At 41.3% G+C, this 17120-nt stretch overlaps 2 protein-coding genes across 2 annotated transcripts; one reads left to right on the top strand and one right to left on the bottom strand.

Annotated features, from left to right (window-relative positions):
• Nucleotides 1-771: 771 nt before the first annotated feature.
• cd248a (CD248 molecule, endosialin a) lies at nucleotides 772-3201 on the bottom strand (the record flags this gene model as incomplete). The annotated part of the gene is made up of 1 exon (XM_083906157.1): nucleotides 772-3201. The coding sequence occupies one exon, from the start codon at nucleotides 3199-3201 to the stop codon at nucleotides 904-906; it is 2298 nt and encodes a 765-aa protein (XP_083762283.1). The 3' UTR covers nucleotides 772-903.
• A 7834-nt stretch (nucleotides 3202-11035) lies between these two features.
• On the top strand, nucleotides 11036-14661 carry snapc2 (small nuclear RNA activating complex, polypeptide 2; the record flags this gene model as incomplete). The annotated part of the gene is made up of 9 exons (XM_083906168.1): nucleotides 11036-11298; nucleotides 11701-11874; nucleotides 12460-12574; nucleotides 12817-13035; nucleotides 13122-13235; nucleotides 13327-13458; nucleotides 13704-13792; nucleotides 14251-14543; nucleotides 14652-14661. Exons 1-9 carry the CDS (start codon nucleotides 11080-11082, stop codon nucleotides 14659-14661), a joined length of 1365 nt encoding a protein of 454 aa, XP_083762294.1. The 5' UTR covers nucleotides 11036-11079.
• Between the last annotated feature and the right edge of the window lie 2459 nt (nucleotides 14662-17120).

Raw genomic sequence — 17120 nt, forward strand, 5'->3', positions numbered from 1 at the left:
AGTGCTGTCAAACCGGGCATCAGAGAGGAAAACAATTTCCATGTGTGGACAGTCATTCTTCTGCATATCTCTAGGTTTATGAGGTTCATAAATAGTGTCGTTCAGTTTATTACAATAGTTACATTTCCTTTTTTATTTTCATGGCTGGCGATAAGTGTTAAACAAACTTAAATATAATAGAAATGCAATATACAAAAAGATGGGTTTGGTCTCATAAAACAATTGTTGTCATCAAGTCGTGTGTGTATTCATGCTTAAAGTGATATTTGCTGAGAGTTTCCCTTTTTCCCTGCTGATGTGAGCAAACAGTGCATCAAAATCCCTTGAACTAAATATAATTGTTACAGTTGGATTATGAATGACAGCACCTTTATAGTCAAGTTCTGCTACCTCAAAAGGACAGGATGCTTTTCCCATTAAAGGTATAGTTGGCAGGATTTCTGTTCATGCTCTGAAGAAAAAAACCTGTATCCTCAAAGAAGGCTTTGACCAATCACAGAGCAGTTCAGAGAGACAGCGGACACCATGGACAACAACAGAACCTTTAATTCTGATCTGATCTAATCCGATCTGGCTCCAAGGAAGGAACGCTCAAGTGAATATGTCAACACACATTATCGTTAAATATGGCCACATTTTCATTTTCAACTTACTTAATAATATAGTCTTGTGCAATCAGATCAGATCAATGTATGAAACCTTTGAAAGTTGACACCACATATCAACTGTGTCCAAAAAAAGTCAGTGTGTTTTCAAAGTCTCTCAATCACATCTATCGACTTTGAACAGTAATTTTGAACACAAATGTGTTCAAAGTGGCCCGTTCCAAAAACACAGAGGGTAAAACACTGCTTACCTCAGTAAGAGTCCATTTATTTAACTGTCACTTTCTCTACTCTGTGTTTAAACATGGGTCTTGGCCCCTGCTGAGGGATTAGGAGCTCCCTGTGTATCATGAGCTCCTGAGATCCAGTGGTAGCAGTCACTGACGTTCTTACTGTGTGGCTGAGGAGAACCGTGAGTGCAATAGAAAATGCCAAATGCCAGCATCACAAAAATAAAGATGCAGACGGGCACAAGGATTCCCACCAGGAGCCAAGTGTTGCTCTGTGTCTGCCCACTGTCTTTCAGGTTAGAATCCTGGTTGTCTCCACTCTGTCCACCCTCACTTAAGGGTGGAGTGGAAGGAGTAACGTCAGTGCGAACAGTTGGGAATGGCAAGTGTGTTATCTCCACAAAGTAATGTCCCTCCTCCCCCATCTCCTCCTCTGGGAGCAAAGAACTCAGAGAGGGGAGCTGTTCTTCATCTCTGTCATTGCTAAAATCCGTAGGCGTAACAGAATTTTCCAGATCTTCTGGTTTATGGCTGGTGAGTCTGGCCCACCAATTCCATGCTCCATCCGAGATTGTAGAGGTCAAATAGAAGGGGAAAGTTGTGGTGGTCTCCTTTTCATCTTCATGCAAGTCTGGTTGATTGTTAGAGCTGGCAGTGGGTGAAGGTGTGGTGTAGAAGGTGTTTGATAAAACCTCCAACTCAGACTGAAATCTCTGGCCCCCCTTTAGTGTGTCTTCCTCTTTCTCAGACTCCTGTGTCGAAGAATCCACTGATGGATAAAAGGGCAATTCCTCCTGTGGAGCACTGGTGACCCAAATTACATCAGAATTCAAAATGTTGGGTGGATCAGTCAGCCAGTCTAGAGGTTGGTCCTCCTCTGGAGGCCAGTCAGTATGGCTCTGCTGTAGATTCCAGCCATAGTCCAAAGGGTCCCATACAGGACCAGGTTGATGGGTGGCCCAGCGGAAAGGAGAGGTGATGGCAGATGGGTCAACTCCTACCCTTCTCTTATGACATGAGTAGTGATCAGACATAAGTTCGAAGCCTTCCTCACAGTAGCACTCAAAGCCACCCTCATAATTCACACACATCTGCTCACAAGTCCCAGGGATCTGGCACTCATCAGTGTCTTGACAGCGGCTTGGGTCCTCGGGTATTGGGGAAAAACCCAGATGGCAGTGGCAGATATGAGAGCCCAGAGTGTTCTCACATGCATGCTCACATGGATCATCTACACACTCATCTACATCCTCACATCCACCCTCATCATCTGTCTGGTAACCATCCAAACACTGACAATCAAATGTGCCAGGAGCGTTTTCACAGATTTGTTCACAGGGACTCTGGATGCACTCATCTTCATCCAGACAGCTATGTTCATCTGGTGCAAGCATGTATCCCTCTGGACAGGCACAGCGATACCCATCTGACAGAAGCAGGCACTCAAACTCGCAGTGGGCCTCTTCACATAAATCAAGGAGTTCACAGCTCTGTCCATCGTCTCTTAGTTGATACCCATCAGCACACTCACAGTAGAAGTGAGTACTAGCTGCCTTGCAAAAATGCTCACATCCACCATTGTTTTGATTACACCAACTGTGTGATGCAAGAGGATCAGAGCAAAGAGGGGGATCTTTTGACCATCCCACTGAGCCATCCTCTTTTAACATACACTGAGCTGACTGTTCCTTCTTGATGCCTACAGGGCATGGCATGGTAGCAACAGACCCAAAGGGCGCATAGGTGAGCAATGTGCTCTGAAGGTTAAATGGTGTGGTATATAGAACATTGCCTGCCCCTTCACTCCGGAAGGCAGGACACATTCCGCTGTAGCCATAATGGCAAAGATAGCCATTGACAGGGACGGAGCATGAAACATCCTGCCATTTTAAATTGTCACTCTGCTCTTGAATGCTGTAGCCCATGACCACACAGCGTGGCACCATGCACATATTGGGGGAGTCCTCTTTAAGCCAGTTTGTATACTCCGTGTCCTGGTCTCCAGTGGTCCAGGAGAAACCTCTGAGTGGGTGCGTAGTGGTACATTGGCGAGGCTGGCGCTGCAGACCAATCCAAAACTGGACATTTGTATGAGAATGGCGCAACTCCAGAGTTGAAAAAAGTGTGGCAATACTGGTGGCATCCTCCTTGCGTTTGATGGTAGCTAAGTTGCCACCTTTCTCTTTGCAGAACCTCCATGATTCCAGGAATGTTTTCCTTTGGAAATAGACCACAAAGCAGCCATCCTCATTACACAGTGCATCCCTCTCTCTCAGTTCTTGGCCAATGACTGAATGAACTCCACAGAGCAAAGCCAGAATGCAAGATAAGAAGAGAGCAGCAGCATTGCTCACCAATGAGCCCATTCTTTTTGACTCTCCACTACTCTTTCTCTAAACTTTTATATCCTTTCTTTTGAAAATTATTTTTTTAACTCACTGTGTTGTAATTTTTCCCTTCATTTGAGTCCTGATTTTTTTTTTTCCCACACTGTCCCTCTGTGTTCTTCACTCTGTGTGGCTGAAGCTGATCTGAACTAGAGTTGAGTGCATGCAGATTGTTTCAAGATTTCAGAAAGCAGGGAGGGAGGCGAGAAATGGGACAGGGGTAGAGGGAGTGACACAGAGCAAGGAGGAGTGTGGGCGAAAGGGGAAAGAGGGAGGGAGTTGAGGAAAATAACTGTATGTTTTTGGAAGGGGAGGGGGTGGGGTATCGGGGTGCTATGTAGATGTGTGGGTCAGAATGGGGGGAGGTGCAGCATTTTTGCCTCATTGTCATATGGTTTTCATAAGTCCCGTAATGGACACGGTTTGGTACGCTGCCATTTATCTGTGCTGACACATATGCACTCAGTCATATATGTCTACATCAAATCATGGGACAATTTTCCTTTGTCTCTTCAGCCCTAAACTCCGCTTTTGAAAACATTTTCTCATCTAATGACTTGAGCAAAGATTTGAACCTGCGCATCTCCCACCTCCTACTATCAGACGCACATCTGGAGTTCAATGACGTTGGTGTTTTTTATTTGTTTTATGCATTTCATGTTCTGTCAGACATTAAACAGACACTACTTCCAAAAGAGCTTGGACACAGTCTCTGTTTAGACGGAGTGGAGAGATATGGGTTGTCAGAACATGTGTTGCAGCATTTTGAATGAAGTGGAGGCTTTTCACACACTCAGTGGAACACTATAAAAAATATATGAATGCCCGAAAACGACAATGAATAACAGGAGAAGGAACATTTAGATATTTAAAACGAGAGCTCAAAGTTCAAAGACGTGCCTTTATTCATCAGTTAATTTTAGAGTTGAAATCACTCAAAGCAACACAATGTAGGATTTCAAACTTCAAATAATGTGTGAGTGGACGTCATGGCAAAGGCAACACAAAAACTCAAGGAGGTTAAAGAAAATTATAGAATAAGGTGCTGGGTGAGGAAATATTGAATATTGGATAATATTACTGCAAGATATTAAAAAAAAAAATAGGGTTAGGGTTTTGATAGGCATCCTGCATAGATTATATGATAACTTTCCTTTATGTGCAAACACCTTTTTCAGTGCTTGTGTCTGTAGTGCATTTGTTCACGAATCCCCGCTTTGAATCTTCAATAGATCAGAAACATGCTTGGACTTAATTTGCAGAAAACAACTGGAAACCATGTGATTCCACACATCTGAGCAATGTTAGAATTCACAAAAAAAATTGCAAGCTTGCATTGGCCCTCCACATGCTAATGAATTTCAGAGTGGGGGTAAAGGGAAGTAGGGAAAGTTGTCGGGGTGGATAGGAAGAGGGCCTCTGACTTAGCTATGAAAACAAATTCAAGCTGGTGAAATGGAGCCTTATGGTTCTAAACACAGTATGTTTGAGCGAAGAGGATCTGGATGTGTGTGTCTAGGAGAGGAGGTTGAGGAATGGAGGATATGGAGAGGGACGGGCCAGTAGCATGAGTCCAGTGAGTCTGCAATAAATCCAACTGTTGTTTGAGTTCATAGTGTGCAGTATGTAAGTCACTTTTGCTGTCTTTAGAGGTAAAAAGGCACGCTTACATTCATTATTTCTGTGATTAATCACATTTGCTTTTTTTTTTTTTTACCATTTATTTATATTCATTATGTTTCCAGCAGAGTGTAACAGAGTTAGGAATGAGCTGTATTCAGGTAAATAAAAAAAGTGAGCACTAAAATCTAACTGATGTGGAGCTGGTAGAAGAGGCAGTGATGTCTAAATCAACTCTCCAACTAAAAGAAAGGCAAAAGTAAATAATGTGTGTGGTCAAAGTCACAGAGCTTTGACAGCAGAGCAGACAGGAGTAGGTGGGACGTATTAAAGGGGTCATATTATACCCTAATTCTCCAAGTTAACCTAGTTCCCTGGTGTCCTAATGAACATGCCTGTGACCTGCTTTGGTCGAAATACCATAAGGATGAAGCACCACAGCAGTTCAATCACCCTGCCAAAACAGCCCTGTTCAGAACGCTCTGTTTAGTAGTATCTCTTTAGGTCCATCTTAAAGGAAAACGAAACTTAAGGGACAGGAAATGACATCAGCCACAGAGGCTACAAGGAGCTAACAGCAGTTAGCATTTGGGAAAGTGATCATTTGCAGGCTCTAGCAGGCACATTGTCGTCATATATAACGTTGCCCTCGCCAGCACTCTCGCGCGTCTTACGGACAAAGCGGAGCTCCGCAAGACAATTCCAGGAATTTAGTGCATTGTGACGTCCCAATGAGTGTGGAAGTCAACATGGTGTGTTTTATCTCCTGTACTTAGACTGAGGAGGGACCACAAAAACATGAGTGAGTCATCTTTTTTCATCCTTTGCGGACTGATAGGACCTCCAGAGTCCCATATATAAGGATTTAAATGATTAAAAAGTGATTGATTAAAATATGATTAAAAGTTGCAGTGCGGCCTGTTATAGCAACATTTTTAATGTCGACTCCTACTGCACTACATTATTTTCTATTTTCAGAGAACTATATTAATGATCACTACCAGGACATGATGTGTCCTGATTGTTTGGATATGAAATGCAAGGGATATCAGTAGGAATGGAACTATATGTTCCGACAAATGCTGCTTTCTTTACCAGAAGCAGCATCTGACGTAAAGGCCCAGACACGCTCTCTTTCTTCTAAGCATAACATGAAGTCAGTTACTGGGGTTCTGGCTTCAGAAGGGTTGCCCTCCGTCAACGAGGACAGACGTCGTAATCAGGCATTTTCCCACAGCCCTCCCACTTCAGTGTGATAAACCTCACTGACATTTATCCACACAGATCCAAATCAGTCTTACAGTCATTTATTTATAATGTCACCAAGCAGGACAAATGTCCACAGTCTTGAATCACCATTGGCTGTGAGAAAAGACAAATAGCTAGACAACAACTACAGAGCAACTCTGAAGACTCCCCACCCCCCTCTGCTGTGTGGTGATGTGTGAATATGTTGCTGCGAGCCTTGCCTGACCACACTGTCTGCTCGTGGGAAAGAGTGTACTGTATGTGCAGCCTCTGTGAATCACACAGTGATGTATCAAGCCTGTCTTATTAGCAGAACCAAACCTGTACTGAAACAGCATGTACATCTTCTGTGTGTCTCAGGGAAATGGAAATACTGGAAAAAATGGAATACACGGAAAAAACTTATAGTATTTGATTATGCTTGATTGGACTGTTAATCGCTTTGTGACATTTGAAGCCAGGAATGAGGCTGGAGTGTGAAAGGTTAAAAGATAAGTCATTGCTCAAGTAGCTCATCCAGGAATAGAACGAATGGAGTTATAAAACTACTTTTAACACGTTGTTATTGTTCCTAATAATTCGATCGTGTTAGAGTCTGCAGGTTTTTCCTAATAATTTGATCATAGAGTCTGCAGGTTTTCTGGACTGACATTATATGAATATGTTGTGATTATTACATTAACAATAGCAGTAATTATAATGATAAGTTAGCTTTATTTGTGAACCACCTGTCGAAAAACAAATTTGTTACAAGTTTGAACTTAGACATTTAAACCAAAATAGAAGCATAGCAATGAGACCAATATTAATATTCAATGAAATTGTTTTTTAATAATCATAAAAGTACTTAATGTTGTCATTATTTTCTTGGACCATAATATATAAAATCCCTGAGTTCTGTGACAGCAACATTTTGATTGTTTGATTATTAGCATACAGTATATCAGTGAATGGTAAGTCAAAATTTGATTTGATTTATATAAGGGTAATCGGGCAAAAACACATAAACTAATAGCCACGGTCAATTATAAACCATTAAAGTGATCATTTTAACCTTTAATCATGTCACTATACTTTTCAGCCGACTGTATTCACTATCGTTGGTTTTGCCATTTATTTAAAAATCCATGGTTTAAAGCCTGAAGCTAACATGCCATCGGTATTCATGAAATCTGCTAGTGCACGTCAGTAGCACACACCCATCATGCCTTTGGCTGTTCGTGGACTCGTCGAGAGCGCGGGCGGCTTGTTCACATAGCCAAGAGGCATTATGGGTGTAACACTGCTGTGCATGCTCTATAGGGCACATATGTCAAACTCAAGGCCAAGGGGCAAGATGTGGCCCGTCATGTCATTTTATGTGGCCCACGAGTGATTAATTGGTCTTAAAAATCTGTGTTAAAATAGGTCTATGCTGCTTTAAGGTGTGCTTTGACCACAAACTACATTTCCCACAATGCATGGCGATGTGCTGAGTGAGCTACTCCATAGGAATAAACGGTGCTCTATCCAGTTCTTATAATACATCCATTCTGCGCCTGCATCTGCCATTGTGGTTCCAGAAGTGGGAGTGGTGTTGCCCAGTTACTAACCGCATCACGTCCTTTTGCTCATTTGTTTACTTCCTGTTTCCCACGGTAACACGAGAAGAGAAATTAGTTATACTACAACTATTCTATAAGTTTTATATAACATTAATCAGTGTAAGAGTTTGAAGTCATTTTAATTAATGTTATTGTAAAGCATTACTTTAATATATCAAATTGTGTTTACAAATGTCTCATTATCGGGAATAAATCCCAGGCTTCTTATCCTTGCCTCAGGGAAAGGCTTGCAACTAAAATGGTTGGTGCATGTGTGTATGTTGCTTCAAATACCACTGGGTCAACACAGCCACCACTGAGACCATTCTCACACTCCAACTGAGAATTCCCCAAAAATACAACAGGAAGTCAGGGTTAGAGCAAAACGAGAGGGGTCAGGCTGAGAAGGGGGTGGATTGATAAGTAATTCAGAACAACATTGATGTAACATAACATACTGTAGCTTTAGTTGCCATGAATGTCCTTGTTTCTGATTTATCTCAGTCCACGGGGGAAGTGCTTTTTCTCACCGTTGTTATATTTTTAGCATTTTTCTGGCTCCAGTTGGAAAGTTTAATAAATACTAATAAAACCCAAAAGGTCAAGAATCACACACAGCCAGTGAGTTGGCTTTAGGGCACTTCAGTCTCCTCTATACAGCTCTCAAAATCTTAAAATGCCACTAATAAACATACACCACATACTGCTTTTATTTTACAGTAAAACTAGTTAAATGAACAACGTTACCATTGCGGAAATTTACTTTTTGACCTGTTGGTCATAAGTGGAGCAGTTGGTCTGTGATTTCAGTATTATTCCTAAAAAAAAAAAATATGTACCATACTCCAAACCATACCGTCCCGCTCACTGGAAAAATGGCTTTACTGAGTGGGAGGACAACATGAGGAAGTAGCCTCATGTAAAGTATGAGGATATTTTAATAATTTGGTGTGGACAGTTGAATGAATTAATGAAATTAAATATTTCATAAATAAAAGTTGCAGACTTAATCCAGTTTTAATTACACAACTAAATTAACTTACTTGTGACATCAACTCAGAGCACTAACACTTATTTATAATTAGCAGTGTTTTTACCTGTGGCTGCTGACATCCCCTTATGAAAACATAACCTCTGTTTGTTAAATTGCAGCAAATGGGATCCAACAGCAGTGGCACAGCTGTATCTTAGCAGTCACTACAGTGCAGCCTTAAATGGGTTGAATAGAGAAGAAGTTCCTGCTCTCCAGCACATTCTCAGCACCTCTGATCTATTGTTGGACACATGTGACCTGACAAGTCATAGTCAACACTCTTAAGGACTGAGGAAAGATGAAAATGATGACAAAGTGAGTGAGGTATTAGTTTCCTATTTTGTCACATAATGAGCTGACCCCACTTGCCTCCTAAGCTACTTTCGGGCAAAACTTCCCCACCTTTGGTCATGTCTCTGCATTTGTATGTTCTATATATAGCTGTTTACTCTCTAGCTGAATGGGAACAAGCTGTAACTAGGACCGCTCCTAGGGCTCGCAATCATGAAAGGGCCCTTGCTCCAAGCTACTCGGGGAGCGCAGCAGTTCACTGACCTCACCATCTTCCTTACTCAGTGGTCATCTTGCTTTATTTTGATTCAGGAACAATTGTGCCAAATCCCATGAATTCATTTGTTTGTCAAGTTTTGTGAAAATGTGACTTTCTAGTCCATCGCAGGGTCACAGAGAGACAGAAGACAATCATTCAATGCCACACTCACTTTAGAGTGTCCAATATTTGTTCAAAAGGAGATAGGAGTGTCCAATATGCTTAATCCCTTCATTGCATGTGATTGCACAGAGAGCATGGAACGTTCATGTAGGAAGGTACTTACTTCTGAGCAGGTAATGAACTCGGGTCACTTGCCCAAGGGACAGGGAACTAACCAGCTCATGACATTTCAGGGCAGCAGTGTTAGCCCAATTTATACTCCTGCGTAAAGTGCTCTGCGTAGCTACGCAGAGTCCTCTGCGTCGACGCAGAACCTGTCGAAGAGCCTCTGCGTCGTCTCCGGGTGCACGGAATATTTTTTAAGTGTCCGTCACTCCGTCAAGGGACTACGGAGACGGCAAGAGCTGCGATTGGTCCTCAGGACAGGCCGAGCTAAGCTGCTCTGTGCCGGCTCTCAGTGCGCTCCGGGCGTCCTGACAGAGGCGGAGCTGATCCCCGCCGATAACGCCGCTGCCGAACTATAAATACGTCATATCTTAACACACACAGCACATGTTTAGACTCTAAATGGCCAATTTCTCGCCTCAAATTATCTTAAAACTGCGTTCCGTGACACAGAAAAGTGAGAAACGGCCACTTTTTCAACAACAACAGTCTTTCTCTCTCTTTCTTTCTCGGACGCCATTGCTCACTGTAGCCAGAAGCACAACAACCTTGCGCAGCGACCCCTACTGATCGGGCGGGAAATTGCAGCGAGTGTCCGTCACCACGACGCAGAAGTATAAATGCTCGAGGCGTCTCCGTGGTGACGCAGACGGATAACGCATACGCAGTCGGAGAAGTATAATGTGAGCCACAGTCCCTCCCTTGTGCCATCGTGCTTGGGCCCTAATCATTGCACTGAAGGGCATAGAGGGGAATAGACATGCACAACCAGCATGTGGACCTCATAAGTGTTATATTAGGACTGACAATGTGGGTACCAAGTGGTTTTGTCTGTGTTTCCCATGTAATGGTGGTTTGCTGATGAAAAGTGGCTCAGCAGATGATTTTAAAAACGTTTTTTCATTGAATGAATTGTGGGACAGCATAGTCTCCTTTACATTCATGAAGAAAGGTCCAGGTTTTTTCCTTTTGTATCATTGCCAGCAAGTGATGCCATGAGTATAGGGCTGCAGCCCACTGGTGGGTCTCATCGGTATTGCAGGTGGCCCTCAGATAGGGATATACAATTTTCAATTTACCAAATTCATTGAAATATTTCTTATTTTCGGGGGGAAATCAAGAATATAATATATTAGAATACATTCACATTGCAAAAACAGCAAAGTACTATCAAACCTATCTTTATTTTTTTTTTTACTTATAACTTATATACACTCCAATCCAGTAGGTGACAGTAAAGCGCATTTACTTGTAACTTTGCGTCGAGCGACAACCGACCGGAAGTGAAGTCGCTGGCTTTTATGTTAGCGGAAGTTGTCAGTGACAAGCTATACACAGCTACTTTTAGTTACGTCTGAGCAGCGCAACATGTTTCCTTCATTCAAACATCAGTGAAAGGCTTATTTAATTTTCCAAAGTTGCCATACAGAAGAATGGAATAACATGTCAACTTAACGTCGACTGACAGATAATAAAGCAGCTGGGGAGATAGTTCCGTCTCTGTCCGCTTTATTGTATCAGCAACGAGAGACGAGATGAAGCCTCCTCCTCGTATTCGAAATAAACGAAACCTCGACCTGAAGCATGAACAGGAGACACGGGATAAGGCTTTAAGTGTCTCTGGGAAGTGGCAGCGACCAGAGCAAAGGAAGTTACTTACTGCTCTAAAAACTCTGAGCAGGAAGATCGAAGGACACAGAGACATCGACTACTCTTTCCTGAAGAAAGAGGTGCCTACTCGGTCGATTTCAGAGGTGCGTATGTATTATGTTCTTTCTCGTCTTTGTTTTTTTAAACGTGTCGTTGACAAAGATTAGTTCCATCTCTCTTTAGGTTTGGTTATTATTTGACTCAAAACGCCACTGTGACCAAATGTATTCATTAAATAGTTTAGCGAACTGTGCATTAATTAGCTTACCAGTGCACTGAACGTGTTATTGTGATTAATCTCTCAGCAAATCCAATATTGGTCGATTTCTAACTAGCTTTTTTGAAAAGTAAAACAGTCGCAGGGGGACTGGAAAGTCGCTAAATATGCACTCAGAAATCGCACGAAATGTAAACAAATAATGTGGTTAATAATGTGATAATCTGGAGCACATTGGGAAAACCCCCAATTCACAGTATAAAAAGATGGACTGTTTTCTTTGCTGTAGATCCACGATGCCGTAGAATATCTGAAGAAAAAGCTTATCTGTAGTGTAAAGTCCAAGCTGATGAGGAAGATGTTGGAAGACAAGAAGATCAGAAGGCCCATTGAGGTGTGGACACACATGGCTTCTGCTGTGGTTGGAACATTAGAGGAGCCGATCTCTGCTGCTTTCACTCAGGTACAGTATAGTTCCTTTTCCACCGCTGAAAAAAACCCATCAACACCCTCAAACCACTGGCTTACAGCCTGCAATGAGTATTGATAAAATTGCCATTCACTATCTGTTCATTATCTACTATATATTTTATCCAATCATAGATTTTGCACCTTTACAGTATGATTGTTTATAATCACATTCTTATACAATAAGAAGAGTAGTGATAAAACTGGAAAAAGGAAACAAGCAAGAAATACAAATGATGTGACATATTTTGCCCAAGTAACAGAGATTCATATTTCTCTTTTATTTGGTAAAGTATTATAACAATTTACCTTATCTAGAGGAAGAAGAGAGGTGTGGTTTGGTTAAAAACTCACATTCTTAGCGTGATGGGACCATTATATAAGGCTACATATGTTCAAAAGCACACTTGGAAGGTTAAGGATGACGTGAGGGACATGCAACTTCACCAAAAGAAGTTTCTAAATTTTACACATTGTACCTTTAAGGCTTAATTTGAAAGTTCTCTGTTGCTTGCTGTTGGATAAGAGTGTTTTTATAGACTGCTGTCACAACTGTCCACCTCTTCCTGTGTTTTTATAGATGCTGTTAATATCTTCTACGGAGCCTCGCACTCTGAGGAACTGTGACCTTTCTCAGGTGCCCACTGATGCAGACAGGCCTGTTGGTAGCAACTTTCCTTGTTCCCCAGTCCAAGGTATACATTTCACTGTTGAGAGGTGGTGGAATGCATAAATATTCTAATGTGACTAATGTTTGCACTAAAACCCATGCGCCATGCCAGCAGGACACCATTTTTGTAGGTTTGTGACACTTTGCGGTGGAAACATTTCACTTGTTTGTTTTGCAAATTGAGCTAAGAAAAATTAAAATCAAATTAGGGCTGCAACGACTAGTCGATGTAACCGATTACGTCTGTGTAACATTATTCCTGTGTAGGTGAGTCACCTGGCACCAGCACAACGCAACCTAACATGCTCTTCAAGACTCCAGCACCAACCATAGGCCCAGCCAAAAGAATATCTCTGCCATTCAAAGTGGTCAAAGTGTCAAACAGCGGAATCCAGAATTCACCCCAGCAACAGCCTTCAACCACAGCTGGAACCTCACCTGCTGCCACCTGCTCCTCTCCAAACGCAATCATTTCCTGCTCTTCAGGTAGAGCAGAGATGACACCCACGTCCTGTTCTGCAGACGGGGAAAAGACTCTGAATGTTGACTGCTCTGTTAAACAAACTCCCCAGGAACTGTCAATGCAACTCGCCACCACCTCAAGTATTTCCACTTTAAAATCCACTTCATCCAGTCCATGTACTCCGCTGTCTTCTTCTGGCACCAGTGTTTCACAACTCCCCACTGTTACTACTCCATCTTCTGGTAGTTCTTCAGTTTCAACCACCTCCTCCTCTTTCACCAGCTCAGTGCCATCACTTTCCCCTTCTGCTGCAGCAACTCATGCCAAGTCCAGTAGCACCAGCAAACATGCAGAAAAAGACAAGAGCCCGGTAGACTTTGAGAAGATCTATCGTTACTTGAGTGTCATCCACAAGCCAGCCAACAAGTGTCATCTAACGCCCATGGGTGAGTTGGAGATTCATTGCTTTGCGTATTTCCATGTAATCAAGGCTGAAACAATTACATGATTAATCGATTGCCTTTTATTGCTAACAATGGCTAGCCTAAGATAAGATGCGTTTCTGATTCCAACATGTCCACCGATTTCCGAGTTCCTATTTGAATGGAACACTCTTATTAAGTTTGACATTTTTCTCTTTAATTCTGACTTGAAATGAATCGATGTATTTTATATTGGCCTTTCTCCTCAGAGAGTGCCATCATCTTGGACCTGATGATGTCTCTGCCAGAGGAGCTCCCTCTGCTGGACTGCACCAAACTCCACCAGCATCTCATCCAGGTGTGGTTTACAAATTTTTCCTAAACCAATGGATTTTTGAAAGGGTTAATAAAGCAGTAGCCTGTTAATTATTAGCAGAAAAACACAGGCGCAAATGTTCATCGGGTTAAATTTGAACAGTTGTATATTAGTGGCACATTAGTCATATTAACACCAGCAGTTCTAGAGGTCAATGAGGGAACTTTTAGAAAATAGCTTGAAAACTGCAGTTTCACAGGTTTGCTCCAAAAAGATTGATATTTTTGATACTGCAGCTCTGTCCTGAGTAGTGATGAAATGGTACGTCCAATACAGTTTGAAATGGTAAAGCCCTGGGTCCGCCTCACAGCAGGAGTATGCTCTTCTTTCTGTTCTTCTCTACTTAATTTCCTCATCTTGCAAAAGTGTTGATACAGGATATTTGTTGGTTGGTTGATTTATGCATCATTCATCTGAAAGCCCTGCTCTCCATGCTGCAGATGCACCAGTGCCTCACATCACCTGCTAAGTCCAAAATGATGAAAGAAACGTTAGAGGACCTAAAGGGTGGACTCTCTGCCCCGACCAGTAACCCAAGCGGTCGAGGCAGCAACGTAACAGACAGTCAGCAGCAGACTGCCAGGACGATGGACAGCAGTGGAGACCAGGAAGACGCTGAGAGCCAGTCATCGGGGGGCAACAATGGAGACAGCCAATCAGGGAATGTAGACGGGATGGAATTCTGCCCCCCTCTCAATCCTTTTGTTGTGCCACTGAAACTGTTAATGCGCAAGTAAGTTGAGTTCAACGTGATCATGCATGTTATTGTTTATTATGTTCTTGTGGACAATCCGCTACAATTCAAATGTTGATCTAAATGAGCTGTTCTCTGTGTCTATAGCTGGTTGTGAGACCGTCTAGAAAGGGCAATGCAGACAAAGCACTTTTTCATAATTTCATCATCATTTTTAATTCAGAATATTAGCTAAAATCATCGCCGTAATACAGTGTAGTGCCTATCAAATGACACCAAAGCCACCTATTCATAGAGGATGGTAAAAACATGGTAGGTTGCCTATCTTCTTTTGTGTCACAATAACACAAGTCCAACCCCTCCACCCCCACAGATGTCACTTCCAGGCTCTGTACTGACCTGTCCTGACTGTCCTGAATTATAATTGTGACCTTGTATTTACATTCTAGGTCAGTCACTTCTGTTGAAATAATTATGGAATTGTATTTGTACCGATACCAAAAATCACAGCCAGAAACTTTTTTTATTGCAAGAGAAATAAAGAGATTTTATATGAATACTAAATGTGATTATTTTTTCACGTTCGTTTACGAGTTTTATCACACATTTGTTGAAAAAAAGCAATACGGAGTAAAATCACAAGAGGAACAATTCCTAAATGGTGCATCAAAACTAATAATGTGAGATCATATTAAGCAGCACTGATATCAGACATCCGGTCAATGTTCTGTATTTACTTACACACAGTATGAAGCACTTTTCTAGTCTCGATGACCACTCAAAGTCCACTCAGCACATTTTCTATCACACATCTTTCATACCCATTCACACACTGCAGCACAGCTGTCAGGAGCAGCATGGGGTTATAAGTGTCTTGCCCAATGTGCCCAAGGACACTTCAAGTTGAAAGATGAGTACCATTGAGCTAGAGTTGCCCCTATTTGCAGGTCAATGTAAATTAATAAATAATCACGTACTGTAAAGATAATGTGCAAGTGCATTAGTTACTCCTAAAAAGAGAATAAAAATGATCTAAAAAAATAAAAGCGTAAAATGAATGAAGAAAGGTAGGGGAGTGGTGTTTGGTGTTGGCCTCCAAAGTGTCGGATCGTGTCTGAAACGTGGTGACTTTTACTTTGATTGTAACTTAATTATACACACGCATCTCATGGACACTTTCTACAGCAGTACATCAGAGGACTGGATGATGCAGGACAGGTCAGAAGTTACTGTATGTTTGTCTTTTTTACTATGTAAAAACTTTTTGTTCACTCCTCTGAATTTTAAACTACATATTTTAAAGAAAGAAGGTCATAATGTGATATACAGTAAATACAAAGAGCTAGCCAGTCCTGAGAAACCAAGGACCAACAGACAATAAGAGACTGAAGACATGAGCTGTAACTCGGTGTCTTACTACGGCCTGTTTTTGTGTCAGCTGTTCTCAGCCTTGAGGTTAAGAGCGTGGTTGTCAGGAAGAAGGGATGCAACAGCTGCTCCATAACAGGAACTCACTCACTCACTCGCTCTCACTGTTCAGTGTTAAATAAATAAGAAGTAATACATGAATGAATACAATAGTAAAGCTGATAATATTATACACTTGCACATACATACATGAACATATACAGATGCATACATATATGTGTACTTGTATGTATATACACACACTTACACATATATACCTAAATGTACACATATATCTATGTATGTATGTACACCATAAGGCCACAATTTGTTGTTTTGTCATTGGTAAATATATCACATAAACGCAACAACCATAAAATTCATAAAATGTAAAAGACAAAAAAGAAGGTGTCTTAAAATGGAAAGTAAATTACAATTATTTGAAAAGTGTATTGATGTCTCATACTTGAGGAAATGTTCTTTGTACTTTGATACCTAAGTAATCCGTTATTTGTTGTTTTAATAAATTGCACATTTTTGAAAGATATAACTAAATGGTTTGGTTAAAATGTATACATGTGGCAGGATGAATGAAATAAAGATGAAACACATCATTTGTCATTATACCAGCAAAAAAAGAAGTAAATAAATGATTTGGTTTTGAAAACTGAGATGCTCAGATGACATTCATTACAATACAATTACAATTTTGTTATTGTTAAAACAATTCTCCCATTGTGTCTAACCCTAACTCTAAACCCTGTCTTTATTGCTGAGTGTATTCTGCTCACCATGAGGTATTCATGTTATTTCAAGTTTGACCCTTTAAAAATAGCTTCCTTTCTATGAGGTCAAATGAAGTACACAGCTGTCGTGCTGCTCATTTGCTTATTTGCTCTGTATTAGTGGCCAGTGTTTCCCATGCAGATTTAATCAGGCTTAATGTCTGATAAAAAAGGTATCAAATCTTTACAACAGTGAAAGAGGGTGATTGCACAACATGATTATATTTATTTAAGAATAGAGTCTGGGCTTAATCCTACAAGAATGCACATTAACCTATAAGAAGGGGGTATGTCTGGCAAATGACGGAAACATGCATCATCAGACTTACTCAGTTTGAAGGAATATACAGTAAATCCAGGGACTGAACACAGCAGTCTGTGTACCACCACCAAGCATGAGCATCAGTCTTTAAATCTTTGAATT

Source organism: Microchirus variegatus (assembly GCF_963457635.1).
Source record: "Microchirus variegatus genome assembly, chromosome: 2".
NCBI lineage: Eukaryota > Metazoa > Chordata > Actinopteri > Pleuronectiformes > Soleidae > Microchirus > Microchirus variegatus.